General features: G+C 44.1%; 2 protein-coding genes across 6 annotated transcripts in view; both read right to left on the reverse strand.

Annotated features, from left to right (window-relative positions):
- Nucleotides 1–1903: 1903 nt before the first annotated feature.
- Nucleotides 1904–14283, reverse strand: PEF1 (penta-EF-hand domain containing 1). The gene is made up of 5 exons (XM_060784166.2): nt 14156–14283; nt 10354–10636; nt 7326–7481; nt 5011–5154; nt 1904–2898 (listed from the first exon to the last, which is right to left on the reverse strand). Exons 1-5 carry the CDS (start codon nt 14180–14182, stop codon nt 2669–2671), a joined length of 840 nt encoding a protein of 279 aa, XP_060640149.2. The 5' UTR covers nt 14183–14283; the 3' UTR covers nt 1904–2668.
- Nucleotides 14284–20038: 5755 nt separating this feature from the next.
- Nucleotides 20039–23738, reverse strand: part of COL16A1 (collagen type XVI alpha 1 chain) — a 215668-nt gene continuing 211968 nt past the window's right edge. For all 5 annotated transcript variants that reach the window (XM_067460593.1, XM_060785720.2, XM_067460594.1 and 2 more), the window contains 3 exons: nt 22557–22733; nt 22206–22283; nt 20039–20510 (listed from right to left, as the gene is read on the reverse strand). In XM_067460593.1, the coding sequence (XP_067316694.1) occupies nt 20308–20510; nt 22206–22283; nt 22557–22733 (458 nt within the window). In that variant the 3' untranslated portion in view covers nt 20039–20307. The remainder of the gene's footprint in view (nt 20511–22205; nt 22284–22556; nt 22734–23738) is intronic.

Consider the following 23738-nt stretch of genomic DNA (forward strand, 5'->3'; position numbering starts at 1 on the left):
GAGGAGAAAGTGAGGTTGCTTTTGACATCCGCCTGTAGGGAAGTGACAAATAAACAACCTGCAGCTGTCAAGCCGAGATGTAAACCGTCACAACTTCTTGGAAACACACACGTGGGAGCTGTTTGCTCGGTTGCAAATGCAGCTGATTTTATGCTAAACACCCCGCTACAAGGAAAGCCAACCGCTCAACGGCACTGGAGCTGTGCACCGTGCCTAATGAGGGAGCCGCTCGTTAAGAGCAAAAAGGGTAATTAGCGGTCCAATTTCCTTCCAAAGCTAAAAGTTAATCTCATCATTTGCATGGTGGGTTCCTCCTCCACCCTCTCTTCCCCCAGTTTGTTTGTTTGTGCAATAGAAATCACAGCAAGTTTCCTGCTGTTTCCATAGCAGTCAAATTTCCCATCCAGAAGGCATCAGCTCAGCCTCGGAGGTGTTCACCACCTCTCTAAACAAACAAAACAACCAAACAACAAACAAACCCTCCCAAATCTTGATGCTTAGAATTCAGATACACAAGGATCTCGATGGAAGAAGCCAATGACAATGTGAAAATATTATTTGAGATGAGCCCTGTCCTCACTTGGAGGACATGAAATAGTCAGGTGGGACTTATGTCCTCGCCAAACATCATGTGTTGGAAATAAATGGTCCAGATGGATAAAGGCATGGCATGTGATTCCAAGGATCACATTTTGCAACCAACATTTCTTATGTTGGAGGCTCACTGGGCAAAAAGAATCTTTCTCCTTGTTTCCATCCATGCAGGAATCCTTGGGCATCACTGATGCCAGGAAATGGCAACCTTTGACCCCACAGACTTTCTAGCTATGGCTACCAAACTCTTTGTTTTTCATGCAACCCTGCCTACTCCTCACTTGGTCTGTGAACCTTCAATGCAAGAGATGCATTCTCAGAAAGCCAAGAACCAGACATGTTAAGACAGTGGTTCTCAACCTTCCTAATGCTGCGGCCCCTAAAATTCCTAAGGTTATAGTTACACCCAACCATAATATTATTTTCGTTGCTACTTCATAAGTATAATTTTGCTGTTGTGAATTGTAATGTAATTATCTGATATGCAGGACCAAATTTGATACAAATACCCAATACACTCAAATTGGAATACTGGTGGGGTTGATTTTGTCATTTGGGAGTTGAGGTTACTGGGATTTATAGTTCACCTACAAGCATTGTGAATTCCACCAACGATGGAAATGAACCAAACTTGGCACACAGGACTCCCATGACCAACAGAAAATACTGAAATTGTTTGGTGAGCATTGACTTTGAGTTTTGGAGTTGTAGTTTACCTACATCCAGAAAACACTGTGGACTCAAACAATGGAGGATCTGAACCAAACTTGGCATGAATACTCAATATGCCCAAATGTGAACACTGGTGGAGTGTGGGGCAAATAGACCTTAACATCTGGGAATTGTAGTTGCTGGGATTTATAGTTCACTTACAATGAAAGAGTATTCTGAACCCCACCAACAACAGAACGGGGCCAAACTTCTCACACAGAACCCCCATGCCTTGAAGGAACTTACTGGCACAAACCTCCCTCCAGCCTCGCACCCTCTTCCTTGCCCGTACATGAACACCATGATGCCATGAGCTGAGCACGCCTGCACGAGTCTCAGAAACAGTCCTCCCCTTGGTTGAGAGGCCAGCCAATCACAACAGAGGAGAGCTTTTGGTGGGAGGATTTGCCGTCTGTTTCCAAAAAGGAAGAGAAGGACAGGTGGAGAGCCTCCTCTGCTAAAGGGGTTCCTAAGACCATCGGAAATATGTTTTCTGATGGTTTTGGTGACCCTTCTGAAACCCTCTCATGACCCTCCCCCCAGGGGTCCCAACCCCCAGGTTGAGAAACACTGTGTTAAGACAAGGAGAAAGGGATGGTGAGGTCCTGTACTGCAGGATGTTTAATAAATTTTTTCATGTTTTTAATGATAGAACCAATTAGGAAATGACATTATAACCCAGTATATGTGTTATCACATACATAACAAAGAGGGAAAAAAACAATTCTCAGTTCTTTGGGTCCTTTATTGAAGCATTTCAATAGGTGTGTGTGTGTTGATACTGGCACATCAGCACTCAAGACTTTGGCCCCTACAAAACTCACAAGCAAAATGTTGACAATTGGAAAGAAAAAGCAGCTAAAGTAGCCATTGGCAAAAGATCTTGGCTCATGTTCTTCTCATCGAATGGCAAAGAGGAGGGAGCTGAACTTGGAATGGATGTCCAGACTCATGGCAAACTGAAGCTGGAAAACTCAGGAGCAAGAAGCGTCTTCCAATTATATGGCAACCATATCCAAAGCTAAAGCATAATCCTAAAATGTAGGATGGAGATACTTCTTACTGAGAGGCAATGGAAGAAACTCCTGAATGGAAAGAGTTGTGGTGGCCATTGTCCAAGGCCATGACATTCATCGGCTGCCTTAGTATTTGTTGCCTGCCCTTGAACAGCTAATGGATTTTTTTGAAATCAATCATACAAAGAACCCATCCCAGGGTATCCACCATACATAAAATCATTTTCCTTCATAGTACAGATGTCCTCTAAGGTTTCTCTTCAGTGGCTCTTTCTTCTGGCTATTTTCTTGCAAAGTCTCCATCAGGACCAACATCGCTTGCTTTTGTTCTCCCAGAAAGGAAGACCTCACAGTATGCGAGTGGCCGACATCATGAGGAAGTCCTCATAGTTGAGCCGGGCGCTGCCTGTCATGCTGGTATCCTTCTCCCGGAAAGCTTCGGTCATTGACTGGAGCAGCGTGCAGATCTGGATGAAGCGGTCCAGCTGGATGCCGGGGTTGTTGGCCTTTGGAGAATAACGGGAGATGAGCAGCTGGGAAAACTGGGGGCTTAGGTTGTACCCCATTTGGGACAGAGCTGGTGGAAAGGCAACATAGAGAGAAGATAAAAAGGAAAAGGAGAGTCACATAAACATGAGTGAAAACTATTTATGGTCTATGTGCTCACCCAAATGTGATACCAATACAACCAGAGCTGGGGGTTCAAACACTTCAGAGACACATAATTACACATTTCCATGTACCTGCATTCCCCCTTCCACAATTCCTGTTGCAGATTTTTTCTCAGGAGAGGTCTGAGATAGTCACCACTGTGTAAAAATCACACTCCTATTTTTTGGGGAAGGTAAAATTGGTATTTTTGTGTTCCTCACATAATAGTCGCAGGAACATTTGGGGCTGATTCCCCTTTCCTTTCTTTGAAGGCAAGGCAGTTTTAAAGCTATGGAACTCGCGTATCTGGTGCTCCATTCTTCCCTTTTCCCAAAGAGATTAATTTCCGATCTTGTAAACTACCTTGCATTTGGAGAAAAAAAGGAGGAAAGGGGAATCTTTCCTCCTCTTTCCTCCTAGGCAAGGCAATTTAAATAATAAACAGAAATTGAGTTATTTGTTTGAGGCTGGATCATTCCTCCGCCTGTCATGGAGGTAAAGCAGTTCATAAATTTTGAAAAACAGAAACTGAAGAATCAAAGGCAGATTTCTTTTCATTGCATAATAGTCGCACCCCACTTTTTCTATAAAAAGGGATAAAATGTGACTATTATACAATGAAATATGTTATTAATCATTTTAACCAGTCCCCAAGCTGAGGCCACTCCTAGAACAGTCTCCGCATTCAGCCATCAAGCCCAAAGAATCTACATTCTTTCACTGTTTCATTGGTTTACTTTTATCAATATTGTTCATTACTTTTGTTGATTTAATTTAAATTGGTTATTTGTTGTATTATTGTTTACTGTTGTATTATTCACATTGCAGTAAGCTACTCCGAGTATCCTCTGGGAGATGGGGCAGGATATAAATAAAGTTGATGATGATGATTATTATTTCCAAGTTGTAGTCCCTTCAGTTCTATAACTCAAGTATTCTAAGGAAGTGGCCTTTTGGTTTGTCTCACTGGTTCAGCGCCCGGGTCCTGCTGCGAGGAGGGCAGGTAGAGGCCCAGGACTCTGGCCATGGCGCGCTCGGACATGGTGGACCCTCCCAGGCCAGGCCAAGAAGGAGGAGGGGAAGGGCTGCTGCTGCTGCTCCCCTACAGAGAGAGAGAGAGAGAGAGAGAGAGAGAGAGAGAGAGAGAGAGAGAGAGGGAGAGAACCAGCCTAAGGTTATTGGCAGGAACTCTCAAAGTCCAGGCAGGTTCTCTCTCTCTCTCTCTCTCTCTCTCTGTAGGGGAGCAGCAGCAGCAGCAGCATCGCTTCCCCTCCTCCTTCTTGGCCTGGCCTGGGAGGGTCCGCCATGTCCGGGTGCGCCAGGGCCAGAGTCCGGGGCCTCTACCTGCCCTCCTCGCAGCAGGACCCGGGCACTGCCCCCGCCATGGTCCCGCTCCCCGGAAGGGGTTCTGGAGCCCCTCGCCCTGGGGCGCAGCAGCAACCGCAGCAACCTCATCCTCATCCATGGGCAGAAGAGCCGCCCCTCCTTCTCCTAGGTCGCGGGCTCCAGTGAGGAGGAGGAGGAGGGCTCCCTGCCCAGGAACTGGAGATCTCAGCAAGGTTTCAGGAAATGAAGCTGTGGGAGAGAGGCGACTATCATAGGAATTACGAGTCGGCATCTATACCCGCCAGTCGATCGAGCACATAACTTCAAGTTGCCCTCTGGGTTCCAATTCACTAGTCTTTATTTCATCCTTCTCCTAACGCTTTATGGGAGCAATTCCAAAACTTTGACCCTTCAAAAGAGGACCACGGAGCTCTAGCTAATTCGACTAACATAAAAATTTGGGAACCATTGCATTAAGGGAGTCAATCAAGTCCCATAACAGTTGATGGATGTTTGGATAACGCTGATGTACAAATTTAAGATTGGAAAGATGAAATTTTGGGTTTCTACCAACCACAGATGGAACAAGAAAATAGTCAGGATTATCTTGGAGTTGCCTCTTGGTCTGAAAACCATCATCTGAAGGATTTGTTGCTTAGTCTGTTCACTTGAAGGACCAAAGACCCCCTCTCTCCCTCTGCTGTTGTCTCACCTTGATGCAACTCATTGTAATTAATGCATCCGGACCGGTCGCAGTCATACTGCTGGAAAAGGTTCCGCCATTGCTGGATGAAGCGCCATAGGGCCGAAAAGCCATAGAGATCTATGCGCCCAGACTTGGTTTTATCAAACATGTCTGCCAAGAAAAGGAAGGAAAGGGAATGTCAGGAAGAGGCAGATAATGGAAGTCATCCCCTGGCTTATTAGGGTTGGAAGGTTTGGGAGTGTTTCAAAATCCATTTGGCCAATGGAGGAGCCAAAACGTCCTACACCAAAGGTTTTAAAAATACCTTTCGATACTCTCAAACATGGAAGTCTGTGTCTCCAGCCCAGGAAGTTCTTCTTCATTGCATATTTTCATGCCACATTCTGACAGCAATAACATGTTGCAAAGATGTCCTTGGGGGCCATTTTGCAGTTGGCAAATCCTCCCCAAGGAGCCATGCCACAACTTAACAGCAGAACATGACTTTTTAGACTGAATTATTGTTAGAGCATTAAAAAAATAATCTTGCATTGACTGTTTCTGTCTTGTGCGACCAGCTGCAGAGACAGAAGACAAAGCAGTGAGCATCTCCCCCATTCTGTTTTTATGGGAAGGGAAAATGCGATATACAGTCCCGTTCGAGGAAGGCAAGCGTGACAGCACATGAGCCTCAGCCACAAATAGACTGCAATAATCACCCTGAGCATTTAGTCAGCTCTTTTCAAATTGTTCAATGCGCTGTGCATAGATTACGGGGCAGTCCTCCCAAGGGGGTCAGCATTGTTTCTACGTAATAAATCTGGGGGAAGAATGGAGAGGACAGAAAAAGCAGCCATTTGCTCAAAGCTATCCTGTGCATTCAAAACCAAAATGGAATTTCAATTATGGGCTTTCAAGTGTACTCTGTTTAGGCACATCTACACGGCAGAATAAACAGTCCGTCCCCATTTATTTATTTAACTAATTATTATAAATCCCAGATCAATACATGCCCCCACCCCCAATGTCATTCATACAGTATCATAAAAATATAACTCTGTCAGCTCTATTACATCTACCGCATATACTTGAGTATAAGCAAAAATTTCAGCCCTTTCTTTAAGCTGAAAAGGTTCCCCTCGGATTATACTCGAGTCATTTATTATTTTGGTAGGTAAAGGTTTTCCTCTGAAATTAAGTCCAGTCCTATCCAACTCTGGAGGTTGGTGCTCATCTCCATTTCCAAGCCGAAGAGCCGGTGTTGTCCATAGACGCCTCCTAGGTCATGTGGCCAGCATGGAGCGGTACCTATTGCTCTACTCACATTTTGCATGTTTTCAAAGTGCTAGGTTGGCAGAAGCTGGGGCTAACAGCGGGAGCTCACACCGCTCCCCGGATTCAAACCTGTGATCTTTCAGTCAGCAAGTTCAGCAGCTCAGCACTTTAAGCCACTACGCCACTGGGAGCTCCTATTTATTACTGTACTCTGTTATTATTTGATTACATTTATTATTTTACTCTATTTATGATTATTGCTACTTTTATTATTTTTACTCTTTTTATTACTGTTATAATTAAATAAGGTAAAGCTTTCCCCTTGACATTAAGTCTAGTCAAGTCTGACTGGGGGTTGGTGCTCGTATCCATTTCTAAGCCAAAGAGCTGGATTTCTCTGTAGACGCCTCCAAGGTTATGTGGCCATTGTGACAGCATGGAGTGCTGTTACCTTCCTGCTGAAGTGATACCTATTGATCTACTCACATTTGCATGTTTTTGAACTGCTAGGTTGGCAGAAGCTGGGGCTAGCAGCGGGAGCTCACCCCGTTCCCCGGATTCAACCCGCCTACCTTTCGGTCACAAGTTCAGCAGCTCAGCAATTTAACTCACTGTGCCACCGGGGGCTCCTATTGTTATAATTACATTTATTATTTTACTCTATTTGTTATTAATATAACATTTTTATTTTACTCTACTTACAATAGGAACCTACAATAGGAATGGGAATTGTAAGGGTCACATCAGATCCTGGTGGAAGGTCCATTCCCGAGGCACCAAATAATGTAGCAAAAAACCCCTCCTGCTTTTTTGACATAAAAATAGGCTTGGCCACTCTGGCATACTTAAAAACACTCTTTTAAACTTTTCTGTCCATAAAGAACAATCACAATCTCCCAAAACAGAACCAAATGGAGACCAATGGGAGTAATGCAATGCCACTTCAAGCCGTCTAACAAACATTATACTGACAGCCCAATGTATTGCACATTACAGACGTCCAACCGTGATGTCTCCAGTGCATGTGTTACTATCTTAAGACCTGAATCCTCTCATTGTGAACTCACTCATCATCATCAAGCAAGTTTCCTCGTTGAAAGCAGACCAGTTGGAGTTGACAAGGGCCTGCCGGAGCTCTTTGGCTGAGATGTAACCGCTGTGGTCCGTGTCCACGCTCTGGAACCAAGCGAAGGCTTCGGGGTCCACACCAGGGGGTGCGTTCCCTGCAAGGGGAGACAGCAAACCTTGTGTTGTCCCTCATTACCACCATCACTATTATTCTCATCCTCTCCATTTATACCACACCTTTCTCCATGATTGTGACAAATCAAACAAACCCAATACAAACAAAACATACCAAAAGAGATAGAGAGCAACCTTAAGCTATCCATAACATCAAATGCAATTAAATATACCCCAAAGTGTTTTGAAGATAGCAAAAGGTGTTGCAAAGGTGGTGTTGTGTTGTTTCAGCAAGAATCAAGTGTTTGCCTGTTACAGGAGACAGATGCACAGTCATAAAGTTTTATGTCCTGCACTCAGGACGGCAGGTTCAGCGCTCCTCGGATACCACCTTGGAACCTTAAATAACGCAAGAGGGATGGCGTCCAGAACGTCACTCTTAATGGAGATGAATAATTCAATTAGCAATCTCCTTGCCAACCCTCCTGTAGGTGTCAAGGACTCCAGATGCAGGCGGAGAGGCCCTTTAAGTGATGAATGCCCAAGACTGATGACTTGGGTCCAGGAAGCAGATTACAGGTAGCACAGAATGAGCATTGGGAACTCTAGCAAAACCCAGTCTTTCTGGAGATGAAATGCCTCTAAGAGAGAGGATGATTGCAAAATGCAACCAAGTTTCTCAAGGCTCCAAAATGCAGCCCCACAAACCATTACTAGCCTCCAAGGTCTAGTGACATACACATACATATGTCTAACTCACACCAAGATGCCTCTTTTGTTTACGTTTTGCGATTGGTGTTCCCTTTGTTCTTCTGCAATGACCAATGTCCATCTTGGACTTACTGTTTAGCCATTTAAATCCTCACCAATACTGTTTGGTATCCATTGGAGAAACGTGTCCCTAGAGTCAGATGCAGGCTGATGACATCACCAGCTGAGATCCACTGTGGGTCTTCAGAAGATGTTGATGGATGATGCAATGTTGTCTGACTACAACATATAGCCAAATATATCTCTGGTGCCTCCACTCTCCACAAGCCATTAAATGGCTATTACTGCTAAGCAATACGATTGGTGGTTGGGGAGAGATATAGTGTAGCTCCACTTCTGGAACTATTACGTTCTGCCATGTAGGAGCACAGCTAAGGTGTTACCTCTTATCACTGCCTGGTGGGGAGTCCGCATATATGCACTATGCATGTATATGTATTGTTAAAGGCTTTCATGGCTGAAATCACTAGGTTCTTGTGGGTTTTTTCGAGCTATAGGGCCATGTTCTAGAGGCATTTCTCCTGACGTTTCGCCTGCATCTATGGCAAGCATCCTCAGAGATAGTGAGGTCTGTTGGAATTAGGACAATGGGTTTATATATCTGTGGAATGGCAGGGGTGGGGCAAGGAGCTCTTCCCTGCTGGAGCTAGGTGTGAATGTTTCAACTGATCACCTTCATTAGCATTTGAAGGCCTGGCTGAGCCTGGGAAAATCCCCCGTTAACACCTCTCAACAGGGGATTTTCCCAGGCTCAGCCAGGCCTTCAAATGCTAATGAAGGTGATCAGTTGAAACATTCACACCTAGCTCCAGCAGGGAAGAGCTCCTTGCCCCACCCCAGCCATTCCACAGATATATAAACCCATTGTCCTAATTCCAACAGACCTCACTACCTCTGAGGATGCTTGCCATAGATGCAGGCGAAACGTCAGGAGAAATGCCTCTAGAACATGGCCCTATAGCCCGAAAAAACCCACAAGAACCTTATGCATGTATAGTGTTTTATTGATTCTAGTCCTTATGTGGACTCTAAATGGAGAAAGGATGGTCCACAGATATAAAATCAGATGGACCTTACTTAGGATATTAGATATTTTACTAGCATTTAACACTGTCGGGATCCTATGATTAGAACCTGCCATGTTTTATACATTTATGCTGCGATATCATATTGTTACATCATGCTTAGTTTGCTACCAAGTGTTCTTTTATTCACCAATAGTTGTAATGTTGTGCACCTTTAACAAAGGTATAAATAGCTAATGGGAAATGTGAGTATATTCGAGGCGCTGCTTGTTAAAGCTAATGGCTAATAGACACTGATACAGTATATCACATTTACAAGACATCTGCTGCTAATGACCAGGATGAGTTACAGATTTGTTTTGAAAGCTAGCCAAGGTCTAGTATTTGGAGGTATTTTAATTCTGCGGTGCCCCACAAGGACCACAAGGAGAGGTGAGTTCTTGTTGTTGTCATCATTACTATTTGATACATAACAAGATTAGTACACAGCAAACAAGATCACTATGCTGGCTTTTGTATTTGATCACATGTTGGACACTTCCCAAGTGTCTAGGACTGTGTGATTTATCGATGAATAATGTGTGCAGTTCTGAGTAGGGTGGCCTTTTGCAGCTGACAGATGGTAATTTTGTCAGTGCAGATTGTTTTTAAGTGCAGGCCAAGGTCTTTAAGCACTGCACCCAGTGTGCTGATCACCACTGGGACCACCTTTACTGACTTGTGCTAGAGTTGTTGTTGTTGTTATTAGACTGTGAGGAGTGCAATGGACAAGGAAAATAAAGACAATCCTTCATTTCATCTATACAACCTATAGATCTTGTAACTTTTCAGAAGCTGTAATAATAATAATTCATTTATTACCCTCCTCTCCTTACAGCTTGAGGCAGGTACAACCTGATTAAAACAGCGGAGTGAAACAAAGCAATATTAAAATTCATCTAACAAATACACACAGCTTAAAATTGACCAATAAAATGCAGGTTAATATTCACAAGTTAAAATTTGACTGGGTAAGGTGCGACAATAACTTATTGAGGTAGTGGGCTGCTTTTTGGGACAACAAAGGCCTGCAGCTGACAAACATACTTCAAATGAAAAGAGGAACATGGCCTCTCACCTCCAGGACCTCCTGCCCCATATGGTCCAGGTTGAGGGGCGCCGTATGGGTTTGCAGAGGGCTGTCCGTAGGGTCCTCCTGGGGCTGTGCCTCCTCCATACATGCCGCCAGGAGGGCCAGAGGGAGGTTGGCCATAAGGTCCCCCACCAGCTGGTGACCCATAGGGAGCCCCGGGGGCCGAGCCACCATAAGCCCCCCCGGGAGGCCCCCCACCTCCATACTGGACTCCATGATAACCCCCTTGTGGAGCCCCTGGGGCTTGTCCTGGTGATCCAGGAAAACCCTAAAGAAGACAAAAAGAGGTATGAACGCACGGACAGGACAATCGCACAATCAACATAACTCTGAATTTCTAGATTTCATTGGTGAATGTAGACCAAGTATTAGCAATAGAATGCATGGCTTGTATGTTTGGAAGACCCAGAGTAATCCTTGACCAGCTTCTCACTTATGAAAAATACTGGGTTACAATATACAGTGGGAGCACTAATTGTGGCATGCACGATCTGTGAAGTACAGTGGCTTGTTGGTCTGCATGCATGTCATTGTGGTTATTATATTATAATTATTGTTGTTGAATACACTATTAATTTCTTCAATTGTAAGACGGCACAAATTGTAAGGCATATCATAATTTCAATACCAACAAAAATACATGATATACATCTACGATATGAAGATGTACTCCATTTTTAGATATGTTTATTTAAGGGAAAATAGTATGTCTCAGAATGGAAGAAATACAGTTGTTATGATTTTGGCATGTCGTGCTCCTTCTAGGCCTAGCCCATCTCATAGGGATGTGGTGAAGGTGAAAACTGTGCTGGTTGTGTCATACTCGCACTCAGGGTGCATCTATACTGTAAATTAATGCAGTTTGACACTACTCTAACTGTCATGGTTCGATGCTGTGGCTTCATGGGGTTTGTAGCTTAGTGAGGTACCAGCCCTCTTTGGCAGAGAAGGCTAAAAAAAGTCATGAAATTACAACTCCGTAGCATTGAGCCATAGCAGTTAAAATGGTGTCAAACTACATCAATTCTACAATGTAGATGTACTTTTGATCTAATCTTACAGGGTTGTTGTGAAGTTGCAAGTGGCATTTTGTTGGAGACAAAGAAGCAGTGTGACTTCCATAGGTACATATACTAAAGTCAACAGCACACACAAAGGTTTTGACCTCAGAAGCAGAGCGGAAAGAATCAACATTGTGAATGCGGCAGAAACTACTGGAAAAAACCTCGTGCATACGGTTACCATTGTGTTCCCAAAGCCAAGAGAACCACGGTTGTTGACTGGTTTAACAGGTAGGACCAGTGGCAGCATCATTGCCCAAATATCCTAGAGCCTTCCTCTATGACATAAGTAAGTTCCCCCAAACACCTTTGATCAGAAAAGTTTACTGTAGACAATTGCTGAAGGGTAAATGCTAGAAAGGAGACAAGGGTAATCTAATCCAAGCTCCTATCTCAGGAGTTCTGGACCTGGGATTTTTTGTAGTTAAATCTGAGCTAATACCAAAAATTGTGCAATTTGAGAGGGTTGTTATTATGATTATTATTACTATTGTTATTACTGTTGCAACATTCACATTTGCCTCAAACAGACAAGAGTTCTTTCTCTCACCCTGGACTTCATTCCATAGGTATAAAAACCCGACTTGCCTAGTTTCCAACAGACCTCACAAACTCTAAGGATGCCTGCCATAGATGTGGGAAAAAGGACAGGAGAGAATGCTTCTGGAACATGCCAACTGCCACTCTGGGCCAGAGTGAAGAGAGAGAGGGCCAGGGGACAGTTCCATCTTGTCTCCTGCATATGTCATCAGTTGGGGACACCTCCCCCCAGCACCAACTGCGGCTCTGGGACAGAGTGAAGAGAGAGGGAACCACCTTGTCTCCTGTGCTATGTTAATAATATAATATAACATAATATAATGTAATATATATATATACATATATTTATAATATAATGTAATGCAATATAATACTACTAATAATATATTATAATTATATATTTATATTACATGTAATATTACTAATATTACAATATGATATAATACAATACAGTAATATTTAATACTGATATTGTACTATGCTAATAATATATATTGTATGTATATATTTTGTAAGATGCTCTGAGTCCCCTTTGGGGTGAGAAGAGTGGCATATAAATGTCGTAAATAAATAAAAAAACAAACAAAAAAACCATGCCCATACAGCCCGGAAAACTCACAGTAACCCAGTATTTCTCAACCTGGGGGTCGGGACCCCTGAGGGGGTTGTGAGGGGGTGTCAGAGGGGTCACCAAAGACCATCAGACAATGCAGTATTTTCTGTTGGTCATGGGGATTCTTTGTGAAGTTTGGCCCAATTCAGTTGTTGGTGGGGTTCAGAATGTAATTTGATTGTAGGTGAACTATACATCCCAGGAACTACAACATCCAAATGTCAAGATCTATTTTCCCAAACTCCAGCAGCGTTCACATTTGGGCATATTCGGGATTCGTGCCAAGTTTGGTCTAGATCCATCATTGTTTGAGTCCACAGTGTTCTCTGGTTATAGGTGTAGTGTTTGTTGTTGTTCATTCGTTCAGTCATCTCTGACTCTTCATGACCTCATGGACCAGCCCACGCCAGAGCTCCCTGTTGACCGTCACCACCCCCAGCTCCTTCAAGGTCAGTCCAGTCACTTCAAGGATGCCATCCATCCATCTTGCCCTTGGTCGGCCCCTCTTCCTTTTTCCTTCCATTTTCCCCAGCATCATTGTCTCCTCTAAGCTTTCCTTTCTTCTCATGATGTGGCCAAAGTACTTCATCTTTGCCTCTAATATCCTTCCCTCCAATGAGCTCAGCCTTCCCTAAGGTCCAGCTCTCACATCCGCTCTCTACATGGAATACCATGGCTTTGACTATGCGGATCTTTGTTGCCAGTGTGATATCTCTACTCTTTACTATTTTATCGAGATTGGACATTGCTCTCCTCCCGAGAAATAAGCGTCTTCTGATTTCCTGGCCACAGTCTGCATCTGCAGTGATCTTTGCACCTACACTACACTATACTACACTACAACTAAAAAACTCAAGATCAATGCCCACCAAACCCTTCCAGTATTTTCTGTTGGACGCGGGAGTTCTGTGTGCCAAGTTTGGCTCAATTCCATCGTTGGTAATGTTCAGAATGCTCTTTGATTGTAGGTGAACTATAAATCCAAGCAGTATGAAAAAATCAATCCCCTCCACACCTCCACCAGTATTCAAATGTGGGTGTATTGGGTATTTGTGCCAAATTTGGCCCAGTGAGTGGAAATACATCCTGCATATCAGATATTTCTATCACGATTCAGAACAGTAGCAAAATTATAGTTATGAAGTAGCAACACAAATAATTTTATGGTTGGGGATCACCACAACATGAGGAACTATATTAAGGCATTAGGAAGGTTGAGAACCACTGCAGTAACCCAAACTCCTTTTCCTTTGTCCTGATGCAAACTTTCCCAGAGCCTAAGCATGACGTCATTCCACACCCCACTCCCGGATATGACGTTGTTTCCTACTCTATTTGATGTCACTCCAAGCTCAAAACTCTCTTCTTGTTTGGAGGCGGCCTCCCTTTTCCCAGCCCTGGACCCTCACTTCCTGGAACCCCTCCACTTCCTCTCTTCATCCCCAAACCGGTGCTGTCTCCGGGGCAACGCCTTCACCAGGAACTCCATCCCCATGGCAACAAGGGGAGCCTCCCACCCAACTTCCGTTGGCCAGAGCGGTTTCTAGGCCCCCCCTCTCATTTGCTGGCTTACCTGTCCATACGGGTAACCGGCTGCCATGGAACCTGACGCTTCGAAATAGGGCCCCTCACTCACTCTTCCCCGTTGTTCTTAGCCACGCCCAGCCCTTCCTTTCGGCTATTCCCATTGGCCACTTCCCCTCCTCCCCCTTGCTCATCTACATAACTCCGCCCGCTCCTCCCTGGGAGTCTTCTGATTGGTCGCAGCCTCCCATCGCCGACGCCTCGCTTCTTTACGGCTCCGCTCCCCTTTCCCATCGGCTCTTTCTATTGGCTGCAGCCTCTTATCATTATCTTCTTCTCCTTATTTCGCCGCGCCCACTTTGCAGCATTCGCCACGCCTACCCGTTCTTCTGATTAGTCGCAGCCTCTTCCAGACGCTGTCAGTCTTCATAGAAGGAGAGGCGGGACTTCCTCTTTTCTCACCCCCCCCTTTTTTTTTCAAAAATGGAGGGAGTGAGCAGAGTGTGGGTGAAACTTTTTGTGACTGTTGTCTTTTAAAAGGAAATGAAAGTAGTTCTTGGGAAAGTTACTCTGCTGGACTACAGCTCCCATCATCCTCAATTGTAGCAGTTTGCAACTCCCAACAGCCATTTGATAATGAATGGGGATAATGGCAGGATTTGTCATTAAAATAGGAAGGACTACAACTCCCATCAGTCCCACCCAGCTTAGCCCATGGCTGAGGATGCTGGGAGTTAATAATAATAATAATAATAAAGTTTATTGTCGAAGGCTTTCATGGCTGGAATCACTCGGTTGTTGTAGGTTTTTTTTTTTGGGCTGTATGTCCATGTTCTAGAGGCATTCTCTCCTGACGTTTCGCCTGCATCTATGGCAAGCATCCTCAGAGTTAGTGAGGTCTGTTGGAAGTAGGAAAAAGGGTTTATATATCTGTGGAATGACCAGGGTGGGGCAAAGGACTCTTGTCTGCTGGAGCCAGGTGTGAATGTTTCAACTGACCACCTTGATTAGCATACAATGGGCTGACTGTGCCTGGAGCAATCTTTTGTTGAGAGGTAATTAGATGTCCCTGCCTGCTTCCTCTCTGTTGTTGTGCTATTGCAATTTTAGTTTTGTAATACTGGTAGCCAGATTTTGTTCATTGTCATGGTTTCCTCCTTTCTGTTGAAATTGTCCACATGCTTGTGTATTTCAATGGCTTCTCTGTGTAGTCTGACATGGTGGTTGTGAGAGTGGTCCAGCATTTCTATGTTCTCAAATAAAATGCTGTGTCCAGGTTGGTTCATCAGGTGCTCTGCTATGGCTGACTTCTCTGGTTGAAGTAGTCTGCAGTGCCTTTCATGTTCCTTGATTTGTGTTTGGGCAATACTGCTGCGTTTGGTGGTCCCTATGTAGACTTGTCCACAGCTGCATGGTACACCATGGTACATGGTACACAAGTTTGTGCCCTCTTAGGGGATGTCTGCAACGGATTTGGTCTCCAAACGGTACAATCACCAGCTCTTTCTTCCCACCTCAGGAATCCTCCTGCAGGCTAAGATGTCAGGTGAACCTCAGGCCAAGCCCAGCACAGATCCTAGCCTGCCTCTCCTTTCAACCAAATGAGGGCAGGGAGCAGGAAGTCTGAATAGCTGTTGGAACCACATAAAATGTCATGTATTTTTCTGTGAATTTATGCTTGTACCTTTTAAAGTGCCTTGCTTGTACTTGAATTCTATTAAAAATAAAATTTATTATTATTATTATTATTATTATTATTATTATTATTATTATTTGAAACACAACAAGATGAGTCCACAGCAGACTCTCTGCTGGCTGTTGAATTGGATCACACGTCGAACACTTCCCAAGTCTTTTATTTGTCGTGTCAGGGCAACCAGTCAAATTATATTACATTTCTAACAGAACAAAGCAAACAAACAGACAAAATACAAAATTTGTGAGTTTGGTAGTTGATTAAATGTCCTTTGACCAGTATCTAGGACTGTGTGATGTATCGGCGAATAATGCGTGCAGATCCCAGTAAGGTGGCCTTCTGCAGCTGGCAGATGGTAATTTTGTCAGTGCCGATTGTGTTTAAGTGCAGGCCAAGGTCTTTAGGCACTGTACCCAGTGTGCCGATCACCACTGGGACCACCTTTACTGGCTTGTGCCAGTCTTCTTCTTCTTCTTCTTCTTCTTCTTCTTCTTCTCCTTCTCCTTCTCCTTCTCCTTCTTCTTGTCATTATTATTATTATTATTATTATTATTATTATTATTCCTGTAGAATTAGCTCAGTTTGACTCTACTTGAACTGTCATGGCTCAATGCTATGGAATTCTGGTATTTGTAGTTTGGGGAGGCCCAGCCCTCTTTGGCAGAGGAGACTAAAGATCTTGTAAAACTACAACTCCCGGGATCCTGAAGCATTAAAGTAGGACCAAACTACATCAGTTCTACAGTGTGGATGCAGCCTTTGCCAAGAAAATCCTAAAGTGGAGTCAATTTGTAGGGAGCGCATTTAACTTCCTAAAAGGGAATGAAGATTGGACAATGAATAAATGTCATATGTGTCTCTTGTTCCAGTTTGTCCAGCAAAAAGAAGAGATACCGAGCTACCCATGGAGCTCCCTCCCCTTTAGATTTAGGGGAAAGGGCCTATCATTGCTGTCCGTTATTTTATCCCATCCCAAGTCTGTTTGCTTTTTATGATGCTGGATGCTGAGTGGAGTTCTGCCACATCACGGAATCTATTTGTTAAATGGACAAACAGCATTAAACCGCTCTTCTCATCTGGCAGACAGGTCAGTATGAAAGGGGGCCAAATACCAATTAGGAAACAATGCATCATTTATTTAAATAATTAGAGGGATGGCATGGCTAAGCATTGGGAAGGCTGCCTGGCCGAGGGCTTGTTTTTTTAACCTCTGGATCAAAGGTGCACTTTATGTCACCTATTGCCATCGAAGGAGGAGTTTCTCTGATTCTATAGTTTGAGTCCAGGAATAGTTGAGGAAGGGGCTTTGGCGTGCATCAGGCATGTAGCCGGGGGGGGGGGGGCTCGGGGGACTTCAGCCCCCCCCCCCCCCCGAAATTCTCATGGTGGTTTGCGAAAAGGCCTTACTGGTGCATTATTTAAACTGTTATGTTTATTCATATCATGATCTGATCATCATACTCAATATATAACATATGCATGGGGGTATTGGGGTAACGATACAAAAGGTTTGCTAGGGTAGACCCTCTTTCACTCAGACTCAGCCCCCCCCAAAACTCAGCCTCCCCGAACCCCCCCCGAAAAAAATTCAGCCCCCCCCTCAAAACCCAGCCCCCCCGAACCCCCCCTGAAAAATATTCAGCCCCCCCCCCCCCCCCGAAACGAAATCCTGGCTACGGGCCTGGCGTGCATCTACACTGTAGAATGAATGCAGTTTGAGGCCACGTTAACTGCCATGGCTTAGTGTAATGGAATCTTGGGATTTGTAGTGAAGCACCAATACTTTTGGGCAGAAAAGGCTCCAGACCTAGTAAAACTACAACTCCAAAGAAATCATAGCATTGAGCCAATGCTGTGTGAGTGGTGGCAAACTGCATTCATTTTATAGTGTAGATGCACATATGTGCTGGAGCCCCCAGTGGTGCAGTGGGTTAAACTGGCAGGACTGAAGACCAACAGATCGCAGGTTCAAATCCGGGGAGAGGCGGATGAGCTCCCTCTATCAGCTCCAGCTCCTCATGCGGGGACATGAGGGAAGCCTCCCACAAGGATGATAAAAACATCAAATCATCCAGGCATCCCCTGGGCAACATCCTTGCAGACGGCCAATTCTCTCACACCAGAAGCGACTTGCAGTTTCTCAAGTCGCTCCTGACACGACAAAAACAAAACAAAACAACCCCCCCCCATGTGCTGATAGTATTTGTATGGCAGCCAATGTTATTTGACAAATTTATAGCATAAATTTGCCCCCGGTGGCGCAGTGGGTTAAAGCACTGAGCTGCTGAGCTCGTTGATCGAAAGGTTGCAGGTTCGATTCCGGGGAGCGGCGTGAGCTTCCGCTGTCAGCCCTAGCTTCTGCCAACCTAGCAGTTCGAAAACATGCAAATGTAAGTAGATCAATAGGTACCGCTCCAGCGGGAAGGTAACGGCGCTCCATGCAGTCATGCCGGCCACATGACCTTGGAGGTGTCTACGGGCAACGCCGGCTCTTCGGCTTAGAAATGGAGATGAGCACCACACCCCAGAGTCAGACATGACTGGACTTAATGTCAGGGGACTACCTTTATCTATAGCATATTATTCAAAAGGACCCATCTACATTACAGAATTATAACAGTATTATTCAACTTTGGCAGCCAGGGTTCTGTTTGATTGAATCTGAAGATTGGTGGTTCAGGGAGGAGCATAAAAAACTCGCAACTGGACCTCAATGTTCTTACTAGACTACAATTCCTACAATTTGATAGGATGTAAATTTGGCAGTTAGAGTGAAATAATACTGCTTTAATGTGGAAGACCAAATTGGATTCCTGAGTGTTTCTAGGTGACAAAGAGAAGGAATCATTAGGGCGTTATCCAACTTGAAACCCATCCAAAGGTCCAATTTGGAGCTGCCCAAGCATATTCTTGAATCATAAGGTACATCTACATCAGGTTTCTCAAACTGGGGGTCGGGACCGCAGGGGAGGGTTGCGAGGGGGTTTCAGAGGGGTTGCCAAAAACCAACAGAAAACATATTTCTGATGGTGTTAGGAACCCCTTTGGCAGAGAAGGCTGAAGACCTTTTTGGAAACAGAAGACAAATCCTCCCACCAAAAGCTCTCTTCTGCTGTGATTGGCTGGCCTCTCCGCTGGCCTCTCAGCCAAGGGGAGGGCAGTTTCTGAGACTCCACGGGGAGAGGGGAGAGCAGGCATACTCGGCACATGGCAGCGTGGTGTACATGTGTCAGTGAGGGGGAGCGTGTGAGGCTGGAGGGAGGCTTGTACCAATGTGTCTGTCATTGGTAGAGTTCAGAATGCTCTTTGATTGCAGGTGAACTATAAATCCCAGCAACTACAACTCCTAAATATCAAGGTCTATTTTCCCCAAATTCCACCAGTGTTCACATTTGGGCATATTAAGTATTCCTGCCAAGTTTGGTCCAGATCTATCATTGTTTGAGTCTCTCTAGATGTAGGTGAACTACAACTCCAAAACTCAAGGTCAATGCCCACCAAACTCTTCCAGTATTTTCTGTTGGTATTGGGAGTTCTGTGTGCCAAGTTTGGTTCAATTGCGTCGTTGGTGAAGTTCATAATGTTCTTTGTTTGTAGGTGACCTATAAATCCCAGCAACTACAACTCCCAAATGACGAAATCAATCCCCCCACCCACCCTCACCAGTATTCAAATTTTGGTGTATCGGATACTCGTGCCAAATTTAGTTCAGTGAATCAAAATATGTTCTGCATGTCAGATATTTTACATCACAATTCATAACAGTAGCAAAATTACAGTTATGAAGTAGCAACAAAAATAATTTTATGCTTGAGGGTCACCACAATATGAGGAACTGTATTAAGGGGTTGTGGCATATGAAAGGTTGAGAAACACTGATCTACATTGTAGAATTAATGCAGTTTGACATCACTTTAGCTGACTTGGCTCGATGCAATGGAATCATGGGAACTATCGTTTGGTGAGGCACCAGCACTCTTTGGCAGTGTGGTCTTCTAAAACTACAACTCCTAAGATTACATAGCAATGAGCCATGGCAGTTAAAGTGGGGTCAAGCTGAATTGATTCAACAGTGTAGATGGCATCATCATCATCATAGGCTATCACTCGTAGTGTAGATCCACCCATATGGTTGTGCCCATATGGTTGGGAGACTGATAATGGATGGGACAGACATCAGATAACTGTGTTAGCCCTTTGCAAATGCACTCAAAACATATTTGGGTAACCACAGAGGACAATACCAAACTTGGTTTAATCTCTTTCTTTCACTCTCTCTCACACATAAACACACATATACATACACAGGCCCTTGTGCTGTTGTGTTATTTCTTTTTTAAAAAAAAATGACATCAGGAGGAAAAATATATATATAGTCAAAATATTAACAGCAATGAAAAATAATAATAATCATTCATGGCTAGTTGTGATGACCAGATGGTTTCTTTTGGGTTGTTCCCAATGGAGTTCTTTCATTTTCTTCCTTTCTGGGAGTAAATGGGTCTTCAGCCTAAAGGCCCCTTCATGTTCTTGGGTTGGTACATCGGCTGCTCCAAGGGCATCATGCCAAAACAATCCGAAGGGTTGCAGTGACCAGCTTTTCCAGGGGATCCTGCCTGACCCGGTGGCCCTGGTATACCTGGGATCCCTTGCTGTCCCATCGGCCCTGGAAGACCCACTTTCCCATAGCCTGGTGGTCCTGGGATCCCTGTGGAGAAGAGAGGAAGGAAGACATGGGTGTCTTTGGACTCTCCAGGCCCTTAAATAGTAGGCTAGGCGCGTTTCCTTATGAAGAAACTGTTGGAAATGCACTTATGCTTTGCACTGAAAGTGAAGAATGCTCGACAGTTCACAGTAATAATGGTAGTGATTCTCAAATTCTGGTCTTCTAAGTTTTGGATTTTAGCTCTCAAGATACCTGAACCAAGGCTTCTGGAAACTGTAGTCCAAAAGACCTGGAATACCAGAGTTTAGTCATCACAGGGGTTGTAGATCCAATAGATCCAGATTATTACTTTGAACTAAATTATATGGCAGTGTAGACTCATATAATCCAGTTCAAAGCAGATAATCTGTATTATCTGCTTTGATAACATGGTCGTGTAGATCCAGCCTGGGGCCCCATCTACACTGTCATATCTTCCAGCTCCTGCATCCAGATTATCTGCTTTGAACTGGATTACATGGCAGTGTAGACTCAGGCACCATCTACTGCCATATAAAATCCAGATTATTTCCTTTGAACTGGATTATATAGCAGCATAGACTCATATAGTCCAGTTCAAAGCAGATAATATGGATTATCTGCTTTGATTATATGGTGGTATAGATCCAACCTCATATAATCCAGTACAAAGCAGATTCTACTTTAGAACTAATTATGCTGGTATCAAATATAAGAAAAAAATCAGAATCAGAGTGACATAAATCCACTGCAAGTTGTAGTGGCTTTGGCCCTTTTGCCTTCAAGGGCCAAACACAACCATGCAAAAGTACAATCTCGAAACATGGAGGGTTTTATTTTGTGACAGTGGCTGTTGATTTAGCATCTAGACCATTGTGTCCAAATCTGAAGGAAACAGGGAAGATATGTTTGTATTTCTGCAACATAGTACTAAGTAACTTGCTTACTTATTATCCAAAACAGTGTATTAATACCCAGCTCAGACACTGAATGTTCTGTATCTGGTCTTTGGCTAGTATAGTACAGTATATTCTGGCGTATAAGACTACTTTTTAACCTAAGACAATCTTTTCAAAAGTCAGGGGTCGTCTTATACGCAGGTGTAGTCTTATGCATGGGAGTCGTCTTAACTCTATATTTTAACTGGAAAAGTTGGGGGTCGTCTTATATGTCCAGTCGTCTTATATGCCGGAATATACGGTAATTTTATTGATAGTGTGTATGTGTGTGAAATGTAGATATGTAAGAGTTCAGATAAAGGAAAAATACAAAAATATTAGTAGTGTTTGCCCTTTGAAACAAGACCTCAAATCGCTGCATGCATTATAACAGGTTATGGGCCCAGCGTACTTCTGCTGAAGAAGTGTAATGGGCCCATAAGACAATCCATGTAAACATTCGGAAGACCTTCGTGACCCTTAGAGCTGTTTGACAGTGGAATAGGTTGCCTTGGAGCAACCGCTGGGAGTGTTTGGATTGTGTCTTTCTACCTAGCAAAATGGCGTTGGACTTGATGGCCCTTGGAGTCTCTTCCATTCATAAAATTTATGAGCTATCTGTAGAAAAGACTCTCCAAGGGCAATCTAACCAACCTGCTGTAGCCCAGGAATCCATAACTAGAGAAATGGCAATCTAAAGCTCTAATGCAAGAGATGTAATATTCTCCTTTCATAGATTATTGCATTGGGGTTTCTGTAAGGAGAGGGAAGTAGACTTTACCTGGAGGACCTGGAAGTCCAGTTTCGCCCATGATTCCAATCCCTTTGTCTCCCTTTTCTCCTTTGGTTCCTGGCTCACCTGAACCAAGAGACAGACAGTGAAGCAAAGCATTTCAGAAGCCATCTTTGACACTTTTAGAATAGGTGTCTTGGAAGTCTCTAATTCATAGGGTTGCCATTGGCCAAGGCTGACCTTAAGGTAACAATGAAAGTCATCGAAGGGCAGTATTGAGGTACTATGGGTCTTGGAGGAAGACTCCCTCCCTCTGACCCTCACAGCAAAGATAATATCCCATGACCCAGATAGCTCATTTCTTGCCACTTGGGTGTAAGACCTTCTGACTGTTCTTACCTCTCATTCCGGGGACACCTTGCCGTCCCTCTCTCCCAATTTGTCCTGGTATTCCTGGGGATCCAGGAGGTCCCGGACGCCCAGGAATGCCATCTTTACCAGGGGGTCCAGGTCTTCCCGGTTGGGCAGCCACTTCTACCGGGAGGTGCATTCGGGAAGTGTAATATGCCATTCGTTCTGCAGGGATAGACAAAGGGAGCGGTTGTCAACAGTAGGAGGAACCACTGCCCATCTACAACAGATCATGCAGTCGCAATGCAGAATTAATGCATTGACACCACTTTAACTGACATGGTACAATACTATGGAATCATGGGAGCTGTAGTTCAGTGAGGCACCAGCTCTATTTGACAGAGAAGGCTAAAGACCTTGTAAAAGAACAGCTCCCGGGATTCCATAGGACTGAGCAATGGAAGTTAAAGTGGTGTCAAACTGCATTAATTCTACAATGTAGATGCATCCAGGAACTCTTACACCTAGTAACTTGTTTTAAACAGATGAGTAGTAACAATTATGTGGACAAGCTAGAATGTGTCCAGAGGAGGGTAACTAAAATAATCAAGGGTCTGTAGAACAAACCCTATGAGGAGTGGCTTAAAGAGCTAGGCATGTGTAGCCTGAAGAAGAGAAGATTGAGAAGAGACATTATAAGGGCCATGCATAAATATGTGAGGGGAAGTCGTAGGGAGGAGGGAGCAAGCTTGTTTTCTGCTGCCCTGGAGACTAGGACGTGGAATAATGGCTTCAAGCTACAGGAAAGGAGATTCTACCTGAACATGAGGAAGAATTTCCTGACTGTGAGAGCTGTTCAGTAGTGGAACTCTCTGCCCCAGACTGTGGTGGAGGCGTCTTCATTGGAGGCTTTTAAGCAGAGGCTGGATGGCCATCTGTGGGGGGAGCTTTGAATATGATTTTCCTGCTTTTTGAAAGAATGGGGTTGGACTGGATGGCCCACGAGGTCTCTTCCAACTCTATAATTCTATGATTCTGTGACTTTCCCATTTCATACATGTGACATCCTCCCAGGAGAAATTCATTGAAAACGCATTGAAAATGCCCACAAAAAACCCATTAGCACAGGTTGTATTTACACTGCAGAATTATGCTGTTTGACACCATTTTAATTGCCATGATTCAATGCTATGGAATCCTGGGAGTTATAGTTTGGTGAGGCATCAGCAA

The sequence above is a fragment of the Anolis sagrei genome, chromosome X (assembly GCF_037176765.1).
Source record: "Anolis sagrei isolate rAnoSag1 chromosome X, rAnoSag1.mat, whole genome shotgun sequence".
Lineage (NCBI taxonomy): Eukaryota > Metazoa > Chordata > Lepidosauria > Squamata > Dactyloidae > Anolis > Anolis sagrei.

Excerpts from the sequence above, each read along its gene's own strand:
- PEF1 (XM_060784166.2), bottom strand. The coding sequence starts at position 14,182 with ATGGCAGCCGGTTACCCGTATGGACAG. Across the intron at positions 10,637-14,155 it reads CCGGTTACCCGTATGGACAG|GGTTTTCCTGGATCACCAGG; the intron begins GTAAGCCAGCAA and ends TGTCTTCTTTAG. Across the intron at positions 2,899-5,010 it reads TTACAATGAGTTGCATCAAG|CTCTGTCCCAAATGGGGTAC; the intron begins GTGAGACAACAG and ends CCTTTCCACCAG.